The following is a 22,882-nucleotide window of genomic DNA, read 5'->3' as shown; positions in this document are numbered from 1 at the left end:
ATGTTGGTTGTACTCAGGATGCTCTGATATCTATTTTTTTGTAGTTCACATAATCAGGATCCAAGAGGTTTAAAGATCTCAAAAGAATCCCCAGGGGGTCCGAGGTGGACGGGTCCTCGCTCTCAGGAGACTGCTGAGTCTGATGGACTCGCGATGGAGACGATCTCCTCGCCGTTTACCTCCTCTGGTGATCAGGACTCGTTCCTGGGCCTCGACGCTGAGGAGGCGTTTCACCTCTCGGGGGCCTCAAAGTCGCTCCCAGCTGTTGGCATCTGTCTCCTCTCTCTCGTTCTTGGAGGTCGTTTTACTGCAGCTGATTTAGACCGGGTTCTCACGCCTGAGGGTCTGACACGCTGTTCTTGGGATTCAACTTAGCTCTGGAATGACTCTTCGTCAAGCTTGCAGGAAATCCAGCTTTGCAAGGGAATCTAACTCACAGCGTTCTGCGTGGCTGGGGTTTGATCACTACTGAAACAGTTCAGTCACGCTGAGCCAGACAACGAGAGGAATTAAACCACCATTTTAATCTCTGGTTGGAGCAGCATGCGTCCGCCCATTGAGAAGGTGTCACTCAGCAGCAAGCCAGAGCTTCATTCCAGACTTTTTCCCCTCAGATTCTGACTTTGATCGAGGGCAGAACTGGAGCGAGCTCGGCTTCCTGCACCTCTGCTCCGTAACGAGACGCAGTACACAGAAGGGAAGCGGAGAACCCAGTCGGATGGTGCTTTGTGACACCAATTATGCTGAGAGGAGGAGATGGGACAGTGTGAATCGGCGGGGAAGGCGGAGGCGAGAGGTTCCACCTGCGGCAGGAGATGGAGTTTAACGGCTCACGGAGACGTGGAGGAAGTGGAACCTGAAGCAAATGTCACCTGTCACAAGAGCACGTGGAGTCTATCTTGTCAAAGTTCAAGAAGTGACTCCTTGTCCTGTAAGCCGAGGCACGGGCCAATCGGCATCCTGGGGGCGGGGCTTAGAGGCGGCCCGTCGAAGGGTTAAGCTAACAAGGTAACTTTCTAAACAGGTAAAAGCTGGATCATCAGGTGACAAGCAGGCGGGTTCCAATGGTTCCATTTCAGTCAATGCCTTCTGACTCAAAGGTGATTGGTCAATATTACCAATACAATAAATAAAACACATAATTGATCCAGCACATTTTTAGTTCTTTTTTTCTCGACTATGACCATAGAGTCCTGTATCAATATTGTATCAGTGATTGATTAGCTACAGGGAGCCTGTATCAATTGCTCGGTCAGACTACTGATCATAGAGACGATCACATCAAGTATCGTCCACAGAAACAACAAAAACCAGGTGATGGTCCAACAAAGGGTGAGGAGTCCAGATCGGACACAGATCGGACCGATCGCAACATTCACAAACTGCTGGTGGCCACATATAAGTTCTTAAATAGTTTTAGACGAGTAAAACAGCACTGCAAAAAATAATTGCTGTGTTTTCCATAAATTAAGAGCTTCATCAATCAAGCGTGACTCGCAATGCACTCGTTTGCAAATGTGCTTCACGCTCATCGAATGGCAGACGGAGACCGAACAAAGCGGCAGATGAATGAGCCGCAGTCGGTGGAATCGGGTTAGAGGGTTCTGGAGAGAAAGACGAGAAGGAATGAAACATTCGCCCCCGTCACCGTCACGTGTCCCCCAGAGAGGGTGAGTGAGGGAGAGAGGGTGACGAGAGAGAGACCAAATGAGGGAGACAGAAGAGAGGACCGAGGGCGGAGAGATGAGAGAGCAAAATAAAAGGAGGATTTAACACCTAAATGTAGCTGCTTAATGTACGACACACACACACACACACACACACACACACACACACCAAAACACGGCCTGGTGTTCAGGGGAGAAAACCAGCAGGTATTTTAAAATGATCTGTTTCAATGCACTGAGACATTTACCAACACACCCACGAGTTCATCAACTGGAGTCAGAACCTCTTCTGTGGAAACATCAGAACTCTCAGAGAAAAATGTGATATCACGATGAACTAAGAGGAGACTTAAAGACGCTTTCTGCTCCTACTGACGTCTAGAAAAAAGACGCTTTTGTTTATTCCGCACGATGAATCCTGGTCGTTTGTAGTATTTACACGCTCGTGATGTGCATTGTGAATAAGTGAACGTTGTACCGGACTCTTCAGTCAGAAACAAGTACCTGTGCATAGTAAAAACACAGCACACGATCCAGTTCCATGATCTGTACAATCAACGAGTAAAATGAATGATGATTAGATCACAACGAAAGCACATGAATGAAAAGTGATTTTTTAAATTTGGTCAATACACAAAAGATGAACGCGATAACGCTGCTGTCAGTGTTGTTACAGATACGATAAGTGAGCAGATACGATTGTTGATCCATGAGGCAAAACTAGGTCACTCCAGCTGCAAAAGAAATATTGCCCCTAAAAATAAATACACTAAAATATGTTTCACACTGAATCGGCAGCGTCTTTTCCAGAATAATGCACGTCGCCTGTTGGGAACGGTGTTATAAGAAGTAGTGACGGAACGATACACCTGGTTTAAGTAGCAGAGGCCAACGTGCAGACGGAGTTGAGAACACGAAATACCTAAAATTATGCAAACGTATTTTTAAAAATTGCATGTCCAGTAATATGGTCATTAACATTATTCTGGTGCAGCAAAAGAAGAACAAACATCACGACAGTGATGATAGAACTCGTCACACAAAGTTATTCCACATTCTCTTTCAATCAACAGGTTGCGACGTTCACATTGACGCTCACATTGACTTTCATTTTTGCAGCGGTGTATTTAATTATCTCTCCTCTCTGCTTGTGATTCCCGTGTTTCCTCTTAGCTGCTTGTGTCTGTTGTTCAGCCTCTTTTTGTGCCTTTGCGAGTTTTTTATTGCTTTTGACGTGCATCCACACGTTTGCACGTCGCCACTTCAGCGGTTGTAAACATGCCGGCGAACTAATTCCCTTTGTCGTCCCTCGCAGCGAGAGCCAATTCATGCCAAAAGTCCCCCGACGAGTTCCCTATTTTTTAACAAATTTTATTTGGCGGAATGCAAATGGACAGTTTGCTGCCAATGTGGCTGCTGGAGCGGGAAAACCCAGCAGCCCCAAACCAAACACAGCCGCTGGTCTTGTGGCGTATATTTATTTTCCATCGCCATTGTGATCTGGCTTCAGCTGTTTTTGAGGGTATTTGAGTCGAAGCCATTGGCCTTGTCCAACAAACTCCTCCGAATACTACGTCCTGAGGGAAAAGTTTAATACGGCAGCTTCATTTCAAATTGAAAGTTTTCAGAACAGAATTTTCGCAAATGTGACAAAACTTCTTCCACAATGAGTCTCGTCGTGAGGCTGTTTCCACCTGGTGATTCTGTGAGACACCGAGAAAGTAGAAAGCAGTGTTTTAAAGTCTGGAAAGGTTCATGTTGCACGTTTTAGAGGTCAAATAAAAAGGTCACAGGCTGCCAGTCACATGTCGGTTTGTTTTTCTACCGCTTCGACTGTTGGAGCTAATTTCCATTACCTGTCAGCTGCTGCAGGACTTCAGCCGGAGTTTTTCTAACTGTGGAGCCGATGATTCCTGCGCGTGATGCGTGATTAGGAGATGCAGATCTTGAGATGAAGATCTCCAGGAAATAACGCAGAGGCATCTGCAGCTTAGGGGTGTGTTTAGGATTCAGAAGGCACAAACTGAATCTGGCAGTGTTAGTTACGCTATGAGTGGCCTGAGGAGGGAAGGGGGGCTTAGAACACCCACCTAATCCTGCCAAAGTGTGGATGAAGCAAAGCGCTGATTCATTTCATCGATGTTTCTGTTTTTAACGAGCAAAAAGTCTTCAAAAGTCTCGTGGAAACACACGTTCTTTAATCTGGCATCTCAAAGACAGAACAACGTTTTGTAATTTAACCCTGATGATAATTGACAATTTAAATGTCAATTTAATTGTTGAATCAACAATCTCTTATTGCCTTTAAATGCAAGTTAGGTTTTTGGACTTAATTAAATAGATTTCTCGTTGAATGTTTTGTTCCCAAACTAATCCACCTGGTCTATAACTACTTCTTTGCTACTTGCCCTGGTTGCTTTGTCTGTAGTTTATGCTGGAATGATTAGTAAGTGGATGGTAAAATGATTTTGTTGAGAGTAGAAATACCAGCCGGACAGAGTCGTCTTCACGTGAAGGCTGCTGGACCATCAACACACTGGTGGTCCGTTGCCACCCGGACTGTCTCGCTATCATCCACCGGCTCTCTGCTCTCACCTGCTGCCTCGCTCGGCTTTCAAGCTCTTCTCCTGAGCGGAATTTGAATTTTTTCGCCGCAGGCGACAAGCACCGTGCACACCCAAAACCAGCCGCAGGGTGACAGATGACAAGGTCATTGCCATCCGTTTGCCTCAAAAGCCACGACGTACCTGGCTCAAGGTAAGAGTCGGGCTCCTCCAGCCTCCCATGATGCTCCACTGATTCCTCCCTTTGATCCCCACGCACACCCAACACGCGCCCTCAGACAGCAGGACTCCATCTATACTCCTCCTCAGGTTGATGCAGGTGGAGCCCAGGTGGAGCAGGTGGAGGCGGATCAGTTCTATTTGTCGTGGTGGAAAATACACGCGTTGCAACGCTTTGCTGAACTAATGAGGCGGCTTTCAATCTCAATCCGCTCGTGTTTACTGAGGGAGCAAATCAACAGAGAAGTAGAGTCATTTTCTCATGGACGTCTATACAATCAGACGTCTTCCTGCAATTGGAGGAGTCGCCTCCCGGTGGCCATAACGCAGAATACATTACGTCGAGCGTCGCGGTCAAATGCTACATATCAGTAAATCCATTGTCCCGGACTTTCTTGATCCACACCGCGTTGAACACGTCTGTTCTCCCGTTGGCGAGTAACTAGATAGCAGCGGAAACACAAAGCGAAAGTCTTTGAAGAGCACGAGGTAGCAACACAGACGGTAGCGCCGACGCTAGCAGAGCTAATTAAACGCTAGCGCTAACTAAGAGACACAGCAACCTTCCATAGATGAGACTTGATGATTTGACAATTATATTCCAGGAGAACGTAGCGTAAGAAACAAGCGCACTGTTCTTACTGTGAAGGAGTCATTTCAGATCAGCGACATCACCAGAAACACACAAAGGTTCCTGGAGGTTAAAGTGGAGAAACGCAGGAGACGATGTTCGTGTCCCAACATTAACGCAAGAGGTTATTAGCACTTCATCATCACCCCCCGTCCCAAAACACCCCCTTCACCTTCTAATGAAGGGGATGTGTCATTTCAACCAGTTCTACAACATAACACAGGATTCCCCTGAGTTCTGCCTGGGGGGGGTTCCATGTTTTTATTTTAACCTACAGAAACACAGATTCTCCGTGTTTCACACTCATACATGAACTCAACAGACCCATTGTCACACACGCACACACACACACTCACACGCACACACACGGCGACCCCTCACCCCCGATGCAGAGGCTGAAGCGACAGAGCTCGTCGCACAAGGTGTCGGGGCTCTCCAGCTCTCCCGGTCCTCCCCCTCGTCCTCCTCCCCCTTCTCTCCTCTTCTTCCTCGGCGACATCCTCTTCACCATCTTCATCACCCGCTCCACTTTGTCCATCCTGGACGTGCAGGTGACGGATTCGTCTTTCTGCTTCCTCTCTTGTCTCCAACTTCCCCTTCTGGTCCCACTCGTTCGTCTGTTCTTTTTAGTCTTTTGGGGAAATCTTGATAACTTTTGCACTTTGTCGTCTGCTTCTTCCCCACAGTGTCTCTGTCTCTCTTCTTCTCTTCTTCCTCCCCCGGTCTGGTCTTCTTCTTCTCCTTCTTCTCTCTTTGCAGCGCGGTACTTAGTGGCTCAGTTCCGTCGTCCTTCCTCCTTCCTCCCTCTTCTTCAGCTCACCGACGATCCGCCCAGCGAAGCGTCGGGAGGCGTGAGGCTCTGAGGGAGAGGAGCGGGAGGAAGAGGGAGGAAGAGGGAGGCGGCACATCCACTTCTCCCCTCCTCTCTCTCTCTCTTTAACGATGCACCCACCACCACACCTCCACCACCACCTCCACCACCCTGTAAACTCTCCACAGAGAAAAGACAATACAGCGTGGTGCTTTTTCTATTCTGCTTCCACAACAGCATCAACTGGTGTCTCCCTCCACCCGTCCCACTCCACCCTCCACCCTAACACCGTCCTCCCCCCGTCCCACTCCCCCTCCACCCTAACACCATCCTCCCCCCGTCCCTCTCCACCCTCCACCCTAACACCGTCCTCCCCACGTCCCACTTCACCCTCCACCCTAACACCGTCCTCCACCCGTCCCTCTCCACCCTCCACCCTAACACCGTCCTCCCCCTGTCCCACTTCACCCTCCACCCTAACACTGTCCTCCACCCGTCCCTCTCCACCCTCCGCCCTAACACTGTCCTCCCCCCGTCCCACTCCACCCTCCACCCTAACACCGTCCTCCCCACGTCCCACTTCACCCTCCACCCTAACACCGTCCTCCACCCGTCCCTCTCCACCCTCCACCCTAACACCGTCCTCCCCCTGTCCCACTTCACCCTCCACCCTAACACTGTCCTCCACCCGTCCCTCTCCACCCTCCACCCTAACACTGTCCTCCCCCCGTCCCACTCCCCCCTCCACCCTAACACCATCCTCCCCCCGTCCCTCTCCACCCTCCACCCTAACACCGTCCTCCCCACGTCCCACTTCACCCTCCACCCTAACACCGTCCTCCACCCGTCCCTCTCCACCTCCACCCTAACACCGTCCTCTCCCAGTCCCACTCCCCCCTCCACCCTAACACCATCCTCCCCCCGTCCCTCTCCACCCTCCACCCTAACACCGCCCCCCCCCCGTCCCCCTCCATCCTAACACCGTCCTCCACCGGTCCCTCTTTTCCCCATTTGTCCATCCTCCGTCCCTCTGTCCACATCTCTTTCATCTCTATTTCGTGCCTCTCCATAATAAGCTCGTCTCTGGAGGGGAGCTAACACACACACACACACACACACACACACACACACACAGACACACACACACACACACAGTTAGGCAGGATAACACACACGGCGGATCCGCACACAGAGGAACGTGTTACACACAGACACACACGCTGCAGCAGCAGCACGTGGACCCCAGGTCGCTATAATGAAAACTCAGGCGAGGAGTTCGTGACACGCGTTTTAATCGCTGACCCGAGACGATCCAATCAGACGCCGCGATGCTGCACCAGGTTCTGCCTCTTTGGAAAGTGTGACACTGACAGAACGGATTAAAGGCAGCAAATTAAAAGGACCCGTGAAGATTATTGAGCTTCTCTGGAGTCTTCTGAAGGAGCAGAACTTAGAGGACATTATCAAATGTGGGGTAGTGTTTTTTTTCTTCATATTAATCAAATCACCTTAATGTACTTCTTGAATAGACCCGAGGCCGTAAGATAAAATAACCTTTAGGAGAGAAAATGTGATTAGTGACACAAATGTCGTTTGCATTTGTAGATCGTAAAGAGTCTGTGTTATAATACAAACTCATATCTACTTGAGACTGAATAAAAAGAGTTCAGTGGCTGCAAAACATTACTATATTAATCAAATCTCAAGTGGTCCAAGTCGTTTAGCGGAAACAAAGGTCATCAGTTCATGATGTGAACCGCCTGCCATCCTTCTGCACGTCAGGTCAGAGCGTTCCTCCTCACGGGAAGCTTTAACATCTGGATAGATAGAAAACTGTATCAATGGGTTCAAACAGAGCTGACCAGGTAAGCTCTTCCTGTTCTCACCTTTCACAATAAAAGCCCTGACAGACAATATTTACCGGACTGAACCGGCAGCTTGGAAAGGAGGTCAGCTGCAGGCGGGCGGACCTCCGGAGGAGCACCAGAGGAACCACTTTCCAAGTATTAAAGAAGAGTCACAGAGACAGAAATAGACCCGCCTCAGCATCGGGCTTTGTCAGCGGATTCCAGGACTTTTCCTCCCGACTGCCGCAGTGCATTGTGGGAAGAATGAATCTTCACCTTAGCAGAGGGTTCCTGACAATATCGGCCCAACTCGTCTAATAGCTTAGTGACCCAAAGCTGTGCAAACCTCCACTTTAGACAACAGGCAGCACACGGGTGCTGCGTCAGGTGACCGGCGAGGGACACAAGTCCCATGGCGAGACTCAACTGCCTCCATGCTGTCCAGCTCCGTCCCCACAGGGCATTTTAATTCTTATTACTTTCTTTATGTATCGTTCTTACGCATTTGTCTGCATCAAAAAAAACTAAATTCAAATGGCTGATGCACATTTACATCACAGATGTTTGTACAGAAAAGGAACATTCAACTGAAGAGAAGACAAAAAATGACTAATCTTTTCCTTCAGAGATTATTTCTCTTATTCATCTATTTTAGTGGATCCCCATAAGAAGAGAAAAATGACTCACACACACACACACACACACACTCATGACCACAGAGGATCCACAGACTTTCATTCATTAATTCACTCACTGGGTTTAAAGACAGGTTCTTATGCCAGGAGGGCGTTCAAAGTTTCATAAGATATATACAGTGTGTGTGTGTGTGTGTGTGTGTGTGTGTGTGTGTGTGGAGGTGTGCATCACTGGTACTCTACATGAACTGATTATGAAACAGTCTCATAGAGGTTGTGTGAATTAATCACAGTAAGTTAACTTCAAATGACTTAAACCTGGCACGCAAACACGCACACACACGCACGCACACGCAAACACATATCAAGCCAGTGAGGCACTTTGAATGACTCATAGACCATTAGAAGCTCTTCATATTAGTGAGTATCATCCCGTCAAACGGTGGAAAATGGTTAAAATAATAAAAAACAAGGAAACGTTCACAAAGTTCTTTCTATCTCCGGGAAATTTTATGCCTCAAAGTGTCTGCAATACATTATATATATATATATATATATATATATATATATATATATATATATATATATATATATATATATACACATAATGCAGCGTCTGCATGTACAATATAGCTCGATCAGGTCTTTTACCTTTGTGTGTGTATGTTTTTACATTAAAAGCAGATATTGTGATGAGTTTTCATTTCTTTTATTTGTTTGAAGCCCAAAGGAGTCGGTTTCTATAAACAGAAATGTTATCCGTCATTAACGTTTCCTCCTCCTAAATGTATAATTAGAGCGTTTATGATGATCTCAATTCCCGCCTCCCACACACACACACACACACACACACACACACACACACACACACACACACACGCACACACACACACACACACACACACACAGCAGAGGTTTCTAAAAGTCAGCATTAAAATAGAAGTAAAACAAACGCATTCTAAGTTTGGAAAAGTGAAAGAATCTATTTGCTGAAGATCAAGAGATGATGTTTGCAGTTTGTCATCTTTAAACACACTTTTGACTCAGCCGGGTGTCGTATTTACCACAATAAAAGCGTCTGGATTCCTGGTGTTTTTAGACGCACTCCCACCTTCATGGATTCAGCCGATCTGATTAAATCCTGACTGTATTTTCACTTTGCATTTGGTGCAAAACAAGCAGCCTGCTGTCGTGTTGGCAAACCACAAGAAACAGGCTCATGACCCACTTACATTTGACCCACACACACTTTTCAGGCCTTACTTCCAGCGTGGAGGAGTGACTGAAGTAAAATGAGAGTAATCGTCTCCCTAAACCTCCAAACATGAGGACTATAACAACACGTCCTCCTTTCCCTCAGACGGCTTTATGGTTTACAAATGAAGTCTCTTTCACGTCTTTGTCCATCGCTCAGCCCGTTTGTTTATGAACACGGACTAATTGTACAGTACAAAGGCTCAATTGTATTTAGCACGAGGGCCATAGAACAATCCAGATTATCTACTTTCTCCCATCTGATGTAGAGCTGCCCGGATCTGTCAGGGGTGCGTGGGGAGGCAGGACTCAAATGCAGAGTTCGAGTAACAAAAAGACTTTAATAGTCATAAACTTCAACAAAGCAAAAGGCCAACGGGCAAAAACACATACAAGTACCAGGGGGGGGGGGGGAGGCAGGACCGAGGACCATCCAGGACAAAAGACAATGACGTCACAAGTGACGACAAACAACACACACGGCTTAAATACACATGCAGGTGATTGGACACAGGTGGAAACAATCAGACAATCACAGGGGACGACAGGACCAGGCAGGAAGTGAAGTTACCCGGGGACACGAGTGGAAGAAAACTACAAAATAAGACAGTGACAGCATCTGCATCTGGATCTGGTTTGGATCTGCATCTGGATCATCCAAAGGTAACGAGGAGGGAAGCGATTGGTAGTTTGAGAGGAGTCTTCGGACGGGTTTCTTGCAGCCCACCCTGATGCTCTCTCCTTTGAATGTTACCTTGGAAGGAGGTATTTTCTCCGTAGCTGCGCTAACTAGGAGCTAACACGGTCCATGTCCTCTGTCAGCTCTCCAAACAGAGCTGTTGGTGATGGTGCGTCCGTCCGTCGCCATTGCTGAGCTACACTTTGGGTTTCTCTACGAAGAGGAAGGATGAAAGGAAGGAGACGCTTTGAAGGCTTCAACTGATCCTCCTCACAAATACACACACAACTTGTCATTCAAGTACACAGTAGCTGCTCCAATGAGCACGCAGAGATCCCTTGAAAACACCCCGACGCTGCGACACAACTACGCGCACAAACTCTTCCACACACGCGTGTGCGCGGGCCTCACGTTGCCATGGGCAACGGGACGTGCCGGTGGTGTACAGAGGAAATTAAATGGGTCACAAGAGGAGCGGAGTGGTGTGTGCAGCAGAGATAATGTTCAGCTGTCACACACCGCAGCGCGCGCACACACACACACACACACACACACACACACACACATGTTGAGTTTCATAGTCCAACAATATAAATGAGGGAAATGATGAAGTTGAAAATGTGTCAAAAATACCATACGCCACGAATCAGCAGTGTGTGTGTGTGTGTGTGTGTGTGTGTGTGTGTGTAGAGTCTGATTTTGAAAAAGTTACACTCGTCAAATACTTTTTCCTCTCTCTGATTACGTTTGGATGTACCGATATTCGTATATTTAGGCAGCAGTGAGAAGGCGAGGAGACTTCACCCAGCAGGAGGTCTTCACACTGAGGATCATCAACGCATCGCTGAGGGAGGTTTCCGAAACTGAAACTTACTGGAACGTTGTCCAATTAAGAGACGGGGGGGGCGGGACACTACGGAGCGAGCAGCCACTCAGAGAGTCCCGGTTCATAAGGGGAAGGAAACACGTATTTTCTGCTGTGTATTGGGGGGGACACGACCCCCCAAAGGGTGCGTGGTTACGCCCCTGGACGTGGACGTCCATTAAGACAAAGAAAGCTGCTTTCTGAACAACTCAACTTCACATCTTTGTCGCCTTAGTTTGAAGGCAGAAGCGTTCAGAGATCCACCCAAAACCTCGTGTCTCCCCGAGAGAGACTCTCTGTGGACCCCCAGACCCCCCCGACTAGAAGAGTAACTCCAGCCCCGATATGCTGCAACCGACTGGTCCAACAGTCGATGCATTTAAGTAATATGTCTCACCTTCATTACTCTCTGGAACGACGTCGTTCATCACTCTGAGTTCAGCAGAAAATTAATGCTGGAGATTAATGTTTATATCTTAATATGAAGAACTGTTTCTGTTTAATGGTGTCTCACTATTAAGGAAAGATTTACTAATCAAACAAAGCCGTAGAAATAGTTCCACGACTCATTGTCTCTACGTCTGTCTTTTCACCAAAGTTCTCCCTTCATTTGGCCGTTTGAGTTGTTTTACAATAAGGATTTGTGACTTCATCCTCCTCCACCTCCTCCTCCTCCTCCACCTACTCCACCTACTCCTGAACCTTCTCCTCCTCCTCCTCCACCTCCTCCTCCTCCTCTACCTCATCCTCATCCTCCTCCTCCTGAACCTCCTCCTCCTCCTCCACCTCATCCTCATCCTCCTCCACCTCCTCCTCCTCCATCTACTCCACCTGCTCCTGAACCTTCTCCTCCTCCTCCTCCACCTCCTCCTCCTCTACCTCCTCCTCCTCCTCCTGAATCTCCTACTCCGCCTCCTCCTGAATCTTCTCCACCTCCTCCACCTACTCCACCTCCTCCTCCACCTCCTCCTCCTCCTCCATCATCTACTCCACCTGCTCCTGAACCTTCTCCTCCTCCTCCTCCTCCTCCTCCATCTACTCCACCTGCTCCTGAACCTTCTCCTCCACCTCCTCCTCCTCCTCTACCTCATCCTCATCCTCCTCCTCCTGAACCTCCTCCTCCTCCACCTCATCCTCATCCTCCTCCACCTCCTCCTCCTCCATCTACTCCACCTGCTCCTGAACCTTCTCCTCCTCCTCCTCCACCTCCTCCTCCTCTACCTCATCCTCCTCCTCCTCCTGAACCTCCTCCTCCTCCTCCTGAATCTCCTACTCCGCCTCCTCCTGAATCTTCTCCACCTCCTCCACCTACTCCACCTCCTCCTCCACCTCCTCCTCCTCCTCCATCATCTACTCCACCTGCTCCTGAACCTTCTCCTCCTCCTCCATCTACTCCACCTGCTCCTGAACCTTCTCCTCCTCCTCCTCTACCTCCTCCTCTACCTCATCCTCCACCTCCTCCTCCTCCTCTACCTCATCCTCATCCTCCTCCTCCTCCTCCTGAACCTCCTTCTCCTCCTCCTCCACCTCATCCTCCTCCTCCTCCAGCCTGGTCACATATGGTATGAAGGTGGTGCCCTCTTGTGGCGATAAATGTGCTCATTTTTCCAGGACATCAACTGACATATAGTGTGCGTCCAAACCTTTGACTGGTGTTACACAACATAATAATAAAATAATGACTACTTTAACGAACATATTCATGTATCATCTCGTCCTCTCAAAGTGTCCCCACAATGTGTGTAAATGCTCCACTACCCACAGAGAAGCTTCCGGGGGCCTGATGAAGAGCCGACTGCCTCCACCTGAGACCAACGCACAGCTGTTTACAGCAGCTTTCCCTAATGGACCGGAGCTACACACACATACACACACACACACACACACACACACACACGCACACACACACAAACAGCTGTGATCGGAAACAAAACGATTGTTGTTGATCATCGCCTGCACGCGGCCGTCTGCTACAATCCATCGCCACTAGAGCGCGAGACGGTGAGGAGACCATGTGGCTGTGAGGGACGGGGTGGACACAGCACCGTCACCCAGGAGGCATTTGTCCACGTCCCCGCGTGAGACCAAATCACGCTCGCAGTTTTAAACCGTTTTGATTTAATGTGGAAACTTAATACGACTAATAAACATAAATAATGATGTTTCGTAGTTATTACAAGGAACTTTTCCTTCGTGGCCCCCGGCTCACCCGCTCAGACTGCATGACCTACGAACCCACGGGGTTTTTCATGGTAAATCGAACATCGGTGGCAGTCAAACCATTTGGCCCGATTCTTCCCCACCAATACTCAGACTGATGCATGAGCACATTGATGGGCTGCACACACGCGAGCTTCCTCTTCCTCCCCCTCACGACATAATCCACAGCGCTAAAACAACAGGCCGCGCTCATCCCAATTTATTCCTATCGCACCCCGAGGACTGCACTCACCGGTTCCCACGCACGCACACACACACACACACACACACACACACACACACACACACGTGCACATCTCATTAACTGTGTAAAAGCACAGGGAGCGTTCCACTCCATTAGTGTCATTACTGCAGGTCCTTGGGTGCTGTGTGAGGAACCAGGTCCGACCACTGAAATAAGTCCCATGAAGAGCCTCCGTCCCCCCGAGACCCGGGCAGGGAGGCAAGAAGTGATCAGCGACCACACACACACACACACACACACACACACACACACAGCTTCATTCACAAAAGCAGCGCTGCATCACCATCGTTTTTATTTCACTGGTTTCATTAGTCAGTCTTCCTTTCATTATTATATTTGTTCTTTTACCTTTTCTATTCACTTATATTTCATATTTGTTATTATTTAACCTTGACAACAAAATAACGACGGGCGGAAAAGCCACAGATTGAGTTCCTCAAGTCGAGCCAATAACAAATAGAGCACAAAGAAGAAAAAAAGCCCATAAAGCGATTGAAAAGTTCAGGGGAAGCGAGAAGCAGTAAGATGATGGATGGACGGCAGAAAGCTCTTTCACTTCCAGGAGGCTTCTCAGAGGCGTGAAAGCTCCACGGCCAAATTCGCTTTGGGCTCCGGGGACCGAAGCAGTAAAACGTAATACCAAAAGCAATTTCCCTCAAAAATAAAAGCACAACGTACCATGCAGCACGCATCGAAATTACAATTTAATCCGCATTAAAGGTGTTGAAGTCATGTTCCATGATTTTGTGGCTCTGGGGAAGAATTGTCGATCATCTCCATGAAGGTTTGGACTCTCATTCTATTCATTTCTTCTGAGAAGGTTTGCTGATGGGCTCCGTGTTGTATTATTGTTACAACATGACATTATGACATCATGTGATGAGAATCCCTGAACTCTTACTCGCTGTAATAAAGTGGTCGCCATGTTGGACATTCGTCCAACCACGATGGACCATCTAATCACAAATACGCATCATCAAGTGCTCTTATGGTGGAATCGTGAATGAAGATCCATTAGATGTTCGTGGTAATTTCAAGGAATACGTGCGCATCAAGACAAGAAAGAAAACTACTCATAAAGATTGATGTTATAAGTGTGCACGTTTCCTTTTAAACGGTTATAAAAAGAGGAGGAAACGTGTGCTGGGCCATTAGGAGCAGCTCGTCAGCATTTCTGCTTCCCAATAAACACATCGCGAACCCTTCGGCAGCTTCCAGGCAGGTGACACATTTGTTTTAAGTAGGTTTTGCTCTGCTGGCTCCATTATGGCTCCATCGCGGCTCACAGACGCTGCACTCAGCAGAAAAAACAAGAAATACACGGCTGAAAATGAAAGCTGATCCAGAAACATCAGAAGATCAACAAATACATCTGTGTGGACGGTACGTTTAGGGAAGTAATCTCACGGCTGTCGAGAACCTGAAATGACACAAAACTAATTATACTTCCTGCCAAATGAAGGAGGAGAGACGTGCGAATTTATTCTTGTCTTTTGTTTTAAAATATGAGAAACAACTAAGTCTGACTTAAGCATCAAATACAGCTGCAATATGAGAAATATACTTTATGTCAGTTTAAACATTTGTGCCGCTGGAAAGTATTCATGTTGTTTCTATTATTAAATGAGTAAATATGTCATTTGGGGCGACAGTGTGTTCATGTTACAACATTTCTAACCCGGAGGAGAGTGTTTGGTTTATATACATTATAATAACCATTAGTAGATGGTGAATTGACAGTTAATAACAATGTAGTTAATAGTTATTTCACTGGTAAAAAAACAAACATTAAATACAAATATCTTTGCAAAGTGGTGGGATTGGTATTTTATCATATTTTGGTTAATATGAAACATCTAGTTAAACACTACATTCTGAAGAGAGAACCTTTACATTCTCATACGTGTTATTTAGCTACAGTATTTATTTGCAAACCAATAAGTAAGAACAACACGCGATGTTGTGTGTTAATCTCCTCCTTCCTGTGGCAGCTTTGTGTGGTTGGCAGCCGGCAGCCAGGTGACATCACTAATCCTAATCCCCACTTTGGGATTGTTTCTCTTTGAATAATTTAACCCCTCCGAGGGAAGACGAGCACGACGACGCGCGACTGTCCAAACTCAGCGTGTTTCATACCGAGTCAAAACTAGACCACTTCTCAACATGTCAGCAGGACTGGAGGGGGGAGGAGGGGGGGGGCAAAGGGGGAGATAAAGAATAAGTAAGAGTCAGCTTGACAGAAATAGAGGACGACGGGAGGAAGAGAGGGAGGAAGAGAGGAAGAGAGGGAGGAAGAGAGGGAGAGAGGAAGGAAGAGAGGGAGAAACCGAGGGAGGAAGAGAGGGAGGAAGAGAGGGAGAAACAGAGGGAGGAAGAGAGGGAGGAAGAGAGGAAGAGAGGGAGGAAGAGAGGAAGAGAGGGAGGAAGAAACAGAGGGAGGAAGAGAGGGAGGAAGAGAGGGAGAGAGGGAGGAAGAGAGGGAGGAAGAGAGGGAGAAACAGAGGGAGGAAGAGAGGGAGGAACAGAGGAAGAGAGGGAGGAAGAGAGGAAGAGAGGGAGGAACAGAGGAAGAGAGGGAGGAAGAGAGGGAGAAAGAGAGGGAGAAACAGAGGGAGGAAGAGAGGGAGAAACAGAGGGAGGAAGAGAGGGAGGAAGAGAGGGAGGAAGAGAGGGAGGAAGAGAGGGAGGAAGAGAGGGAGGAAGAGAGGGAGAAACAGAGGGAGGAAGAGAGGGAGAAACAGAGGGAGGAAGAGAGGGAGAAACAGAGGGAGGAAGAGAGGGAGGAAGAGAGGAAGAGAGGGAGGAAGAGAGGGAGGAAGAGAGGGAGAAACAGAGGGAGGAAGAGAGGGAGAAACAGAGGGAGGAAGAGAGGGAGAAACAGAGGGAGGAAGAGAGGGAGAAACAGAGGGAGGAAGAGAGGGAGGGTAGCATGAAAATCAACCCATAAAAGGGAAGCTATTTCTGATGCAGAATGAACCTCTGTTTAAGCACACACACACCTACACACACACACACACCTACACACACACGCACACACACGCACACGCACGCACACGCACACACACGCACACACACACACGCACACAAGGGGATTGTAATTACATGCTGCCAAGTGAAGAAGCGCTCAGTTACTGAACCATTTACCAAACCCAGCAACAGTACAAAGCACCAGGGACCCACTCCCGCCGTGTGTTAGCACGTATCGGTTAGCAACGCGGCTACAAGATGGAGGACGGGACCAGCGTGTGTGTGTGTGTGTGTGTGCGTGCGTGTGGGTTTGTTGAACCAGTCTAGTGAGGACGTGCATCTGGTTGAGGTGTCCTCGCGGGGACCAGCTCACGTTGCAGGTGAGCACAGCAGTGGGCGGCCGTGTTGAGTTCACGTGTGTGTCTGTGGGAGGTTATTCCATCGCCCGCAGGGCGGACCCACAGCGCCGCCCTGCTGGCGTCTCCGTCCTCCCCGCGATGCATCAACGCCGGCCTTCAGCCGCTCACGCCGTGTTACACGCTGAGCAAACATGCCGAGGCTGTTTATTCCTTTTCTCTTGCTCTTGTTTCCTCTCTCTCCTTCACTTACTCATTTTCCTTCCACCTTCCCCTCTTTCCTCTCCTTTCTTCCTCCTCCTCTTAACCTCCATGTTGCTTCTTCCTTCTTCTCCGTCGTCTTCGTCCCTCCCAGAATTACCACACAGGCTTATTCTGTTTTACCTTCCCTCCCCGTGTGAGCGGCCCGGGGCTCAGCAGTTACTCCACTTTATTTGTTCTGATAATATACTTTTTTTTTTCTGTCTCCTGAACACGCCGTGGCCTCGGGCGTCTGCAAGGCGCTTTAATAAAACAACATGGACGTGCCGCAACCATCTGACCCACCGACCCGACGCCGAGGGTCCTTTCCACTTCCTTCAGGAAACGCCTGCTGCTGAGTGTTAAAGTGGATGAGGACTTAAAGCAAATAAACATTAATTCATCGGTGTCGATGCGCCTTGTGCTTTGCTCCTCGGCCCCCAAACTCCATCTAAGAACCAGGACCTGAAGAGGCCGCGATCACCTCCACCAGGAACATCTCACAGAATCCGCAGGCGGAAGAATGCGAGGTGGCGAACCGTTACTGACCATCATAGACTCCAGATTATACAGAGAGCCAATTAGTGCGACGGGGCCGAGTTTCAGCTCCGTCAGCGGGTTTTGTTTCTCAGTGAGCGGCCGGCCGCTCAGAGCTCGCCGGCGTCACAACTCATGCGTTCATGTGTTTGTCGTGTTCTCTTTCCGTCTCTCTGCCTCCTTCTGACTCAAGAAGTTATTGATCCATTTGTCTGCAATCGTTTTCGTTTTCCTTCTTCTGTGACGTCTCTGTTGTCCTCCCTTTGACGTCCTCTCGTCTAAATGTCTCTGCGTCTTTACCTGCAGCCTCGTCGTCACGTCTGTCTCTGTTTTTGCATTTAAAGAAGTCCGACCTTTTCTCCTCCGTTTCCCTCGTCTTGGTGCACTGATCAAAGACTCGTTTCCCAGGGATTCATTTGTCATATTCGCTTTCCCTTCACTGCCAGTTGGTGGAGGCGTTTATCCAGAGGGTTTCTCTCTGGGGGGCCGGGGTGGTGGGGGTGGGGGGGGGGGGGGGGGGCTCCTTTTTCCTCATTTCTTTCAGCTACCTGGGAAGAAGGAAAATGAACACAACCGTTTGGACACAAAAAAAAGAACCCTTCGTTATGACAACAGCTGAGTCACCAGCGAGCGCCGTGTCACTCAGGGGGGGGGGGGGGGGGGGGGGTGGTACTGGGGAGCCTCTGCAGGCATTTTAAGAAGTGCAAACTCTTTGTTTTCTTTAGGTCGGCATCCGTGTTACAAAGGGGAACGCCAGCGAGTTCCCTCCCCCTGCCTCCCCCCTGCCTCCCCCTCCGTCTCTCCATCGTTCTGTGCTCTCGGGACAGAGTGATTTTCTGGGGGAGTAACTGTTCACGCTAAGTTTCCTCAGAAGTGCTTTCCATTTGCCGGGTCTTTGTTGAGATATTACCACACGTAATCCAAAAGCACTTTCTCTCCACTGCTGTACAGTGTCTCTCTGTGTGTGTGTCTGTGTGTGTCTGTGTGTGTGTGTCTGTGTGTGTCTGTGTGTGTGTGTGTGTGTGTGTGTTTTTAGTGTCTGTACTCCGTTCACACGTTCCTCAAAAAGCATCAAACCTGCCTCAGAACTGCAGTCGTCCTCTGAGATCATTTACACACTAACAAACATCACAATGTTGATGCTGAAACAGTGTTTTACTGTAGAGATCACACACACACACACACACACACGCACAAACATACACACACACACACGCACACACACACACAGTCACACATATTCGCACAAAACTATAGATTTGTTCTTTATCTCTCCACTTTCGTTTTCTAATACTCTTCTGTCTGAATTACACTCACACACACACACACACAGACACACACTAACACACACAGACACACACACTCTCACAGCCCATCCTTGTCTTTCTTTTCATTAATTACTTTTCTACATCATTCGCTTTCTCTCGTCTTCCATACGATACTTTTTCTTCTCTGCTTCTAAATTCACTCGATGCCGCTCACTCACTATCTATAACATACAGACACACACACAGACACACACACAGCTTGGCAGGAGTGATTACCGCAGTACCTGGGCACTGAAGTCAGATGTGGTTACACACACACACACAGCTGGGCAGGACCACTGCAGGCAGGGTGCATTGTGGGAAGCTGAGGGGAATCTGCTTATTTCATCCTCCAACGGACAACACAAAGTCCTCAGCAGACACAAACACGCGTGTGTGCGCTCCAGTCCAATTAAATTATCACTTGTAGTTGAATGCAAAAAACACAACATGAGAGAATAAAATCACGTTATTTCCTCTGTGGGACACAATTTATATAAACGCACAACTGTAGTAAGATTCTTTGCCATGTTTCTCTTTCCTTCAGTTCCAAGTGGCAGCTGATCACTAAGAAGCCTTTTTGTTTCATGGACACCGATTCAGATTCCAAGTTGTTTCATTGAATACAATCAGAAGCAGGTGAAAGTTCCTTGTTCAGATTTTTGAGAAGTCTACGAGAAAATGACTCTACTTCTCTGTAGTGACCAGCAGGGGGCGACTCCTCTGCTCCCATAGACGTCTATGAGCAAATGACTCTACTTCTTTGTAGTGACCAGCAGGGGGCGACTCCTCTGCTCCCATAGACGTCTATGAGATCAGCCTGATCCCCTCCTTTTTAAACAAGTCCAGGTCACATGATCACCATCCTCTGCAGCTGGAACTGAATGTCAGAGCTGAAAATTTTCATTGAGAGAATCAAAAGCCACTATGAATCAACCTGTTCATAAACCTGTCTGCTGTCGAGCCTGCAGGTGAACGCAGGAGACACAAGTCTGTGTGACTAAAACTGTCCACCCGCGCCACGTCACTGTCAAGTCACCATCACGCCACGTCACCATCACGTCACGTCACCATCACATCACCGTCACCGTCACGTCACGTCACCATCACGTCACCGTCACGTCACCATCACGTCACATCACCATCACGCCACGTCACCGTCACGTCACCATCACGTCACCGTCACGTCATCGTCACGTCACCATCACGTCACGTCACCATCACGCCACGTCACCGTCACGTCACAATCACGTCACGTCACCATCACGCCACCATCACGTCACCGTCACGTCACTGTCACGTCACTGTCACATCATGTCACCATCACGTCACCATCACGTCACGCCACGTCACCATCTTGTCACGTCACCGGCACGTCACATCACCATTACGTCACGTCACGTCACCGTCACGTCACCATCACGTCACGTCACCATCACGTCACCATCACGCCACGTCACCGTCACCGTCACGTCACCATCACGTCACGTCACCGTCACGTCACCATCACGCCACGTCACCGTCACGTCACCGTCACGTCACCGTCATGTCACCATCACGTCACGTCACCATCGCGTCACGTCACGTCACCGGCACGTCACAATCATCGCATTCAGGACCAGAGGAGTTGCCCCCTGGTGGTCACTATACACATCGCAGCTTTAACTGTGCAGGGAATAATGTGAGTCAACGTAATGTGAGTGAGTGTGTGTGTGTGTGTGTGTGTGTGTGTGTGTGTGTGTGTGTGTGTGCGTGTGTGTGTGTGTGTTTGTGTGTCACAGTCAATGTTAGTGAGTGATGCATTTTCATAAAATTGAAGACTTCAGATTATGAGTATGTAAGTATACAGATGTGTCTGTACACATCTGTGTGTGTGTGTGTGTGTGTGTGTGTGTGTGTGTGTGTGTGTGTGTGTGTGTGTGTGTGTGTGTGTCTGTGTGTGTGTGTGTGTGTGTGTAGGCTTTAAGCCATGGCAGAGCAGAGATGCTAACAGAGACAGACAGGCTGCCATCTCCCTCAGCTGCTTGGCTATCTAACACACAGACAGACACACACACACACACACACACACACAGACAGACACAGACACACACAGACGCACACACAGACACACACAGAAGTTATGTTGCAGATTGACACTCGGAAACACACAGAATTACAGACGATCACATCAGCTGCAGGACGAGGAAACGCTTCTGCTGAGTCTTTGGAAGCGACTTAATCAGAAGTGCTCACGTTGTTATCTGTGAAGCACAAAGCCCAGAAGGAGGCAGGAGAGGAGGAAACGACTGCAGGAAGATTAGACTGATGTCCTGTGAAACCCCCTCTGATATCAAGACTGCAGAGCATTCGTCTTACTTCCTTGGATTTACTCTGTCGCAGGTTGTACAGGGTCTGCAAAGGCAGCAGCACCCCAGAGGAGAACGATAATCAATCATATTGCTGCACAATATGCCGCCTGCTGTGGAAGGAGGTCTGTAGGCTCTCCTCCTGCAGCAGGAGAACCTACAGAAGAGCCGTATCTCCACGTCACTCCTCCTCCACCGGGATCACTTCCATCCACTGATTGCTCAAAAACAAGACGGTGACCCAAAGTCAGTCCCAATAATAATCTGTGAGGTCGATGTCCACTTCAGTTCCAACCCAATGGACTCAAATTCTACATATTGCACTTACAGCTATTCGATCCCGTCTCTGACTGAACGACAGTTCCAGGGAAACTGGGAACCAATGAAAGTGACGGGAACTCGGAGTCGGTTATTTTCTCCTCCTGCAGGTTTGCAGGATAATGGGACAGAATGGATGCGGAGCGGCGCAGCGGCGAGATTACTGCGATTAGAGGAGAATTACTCGCTGAGCGGCTGCTCCCAGCACCAACATCTGCAGGTGTGCGTCGGCCTCTTTGTGTTCTGTGCAGAGCAACCAGAACCGGACCGGAGCCACAACAAATAGCGCAGACACACGAATATATACGCATGATATTGTAATAGAGATCACACACAAGTGCTATAATTAGAAACATTAACAGCAGCAATAGCAATTAAACAATAATAATATGCACTTCGGTGCTTTTATTATTAGTTGAGCTGATTCATTTTGGCCTCGGAAATTATAATCTGCAAACGTAATTTGTTCCCAGCAGAACGAAAAACTATTAATTTTGTTTGTCCAATAAATCCGGTTGATTAATCGGATCTGATTAAAAGCTCTCGGCATTAATCAGCGATCAGTCGGGTGAGTTTAATGAATTCCTGATTAGTTTCAGATGAAACTTTAAATGTCCCAGTGAGAAGATCTTAGTAATCATGGTGAAGAACGACCTTTTCTCCCCCCCCTGCATCACCACAGCGCGTCTCTGAGAATGCATAATATAATGTACATTATAGGCGTATCAGTGACGTCATAGTCGACCTTTAAATAAACAGGAAGAACAGTTTCAGCAACAAATCCCACGAGCATTAAACAACAAAACGTTGATTTAATTCATGTGGGCCTTATTTTCACTTGTGTCCCACTACCAGTAGGTACCACAGCTCATGGCTCCCTAACAACCCGCTGTGAACTTTGACCCTCAGCGGGCCGAGCTCCCCCCGCACTCAGCCGGTTAAATGGTAATCAATTCATTTATGAGGACATCATTATGTTCTCATCGCCGTCCACAGAGGGGGGGGGGGGGGGGGGGGGGGGGGGGGCAGATTAACAGTACTTTTTAAATGAGTTTTCATTGAATCCTCATTCTCGATTTCATAATAAAAGTTTCCCCTCCCCTCCTCATCTCCCCCCCTCTCCTCCCTCTCCTCCCCCATGGGTCAGAGTCAATCACTGCCCGGAATGAGAAA

General features: G+C 48.4%; 1 protein-coding gene across 4 annotated transcripts in view; it reads right to left on the bottom strand.

Annotated features, from left to right (window-relative positions):
- The window catches only part of grip2b (glutamate receptor interacting protein 2b), a 112,799-nt gene that overhangs the window by 67,740 nt on the left and 22,177 nt on the right, over positions 1-22,882 (bottom strand). The window contains exon 1 of one of the 4 annotated variants that reach the window (XM_078092695.1): positions 5,463-5,835. The exons of 2 other annotated variants lie outside the window; for them this stretch is intronic. In XM_078092695.1, coding sequence (XP_077948821.1) covers positions 5,463-5,619 — 157 coding nt within the window. In that variant the 5' untranslated portion in view covers positions 5,620-5,835. Of the gene's footprint in view, positions 1-5,462; positions 5,836-22,882 lie in introns of those variants that run through there. One more of the 4 variants, XM_078092688.1, reaches the window with a different exon arrangement.

Source organism: Gasterosteus aculeatus, chromosome 17 (assembly GCF_964276395.1).
Source record: "Gasterosteus aculeatus chromosome 17, fGasAcu3.hap1.1, whole genome shotgun sequence".
Taxonomy (NCBI): Eukaryota; Metazoa; Chordata; class Actinopteri; order Perciformes; family Gasterosteidae; genus Gasterosteus; species Gasterosteus aculeatus.
Note: the sequence above shows the minus strand (reverse complement) of the source record. Positions and strands in the feature narration are given on the sequence as shown.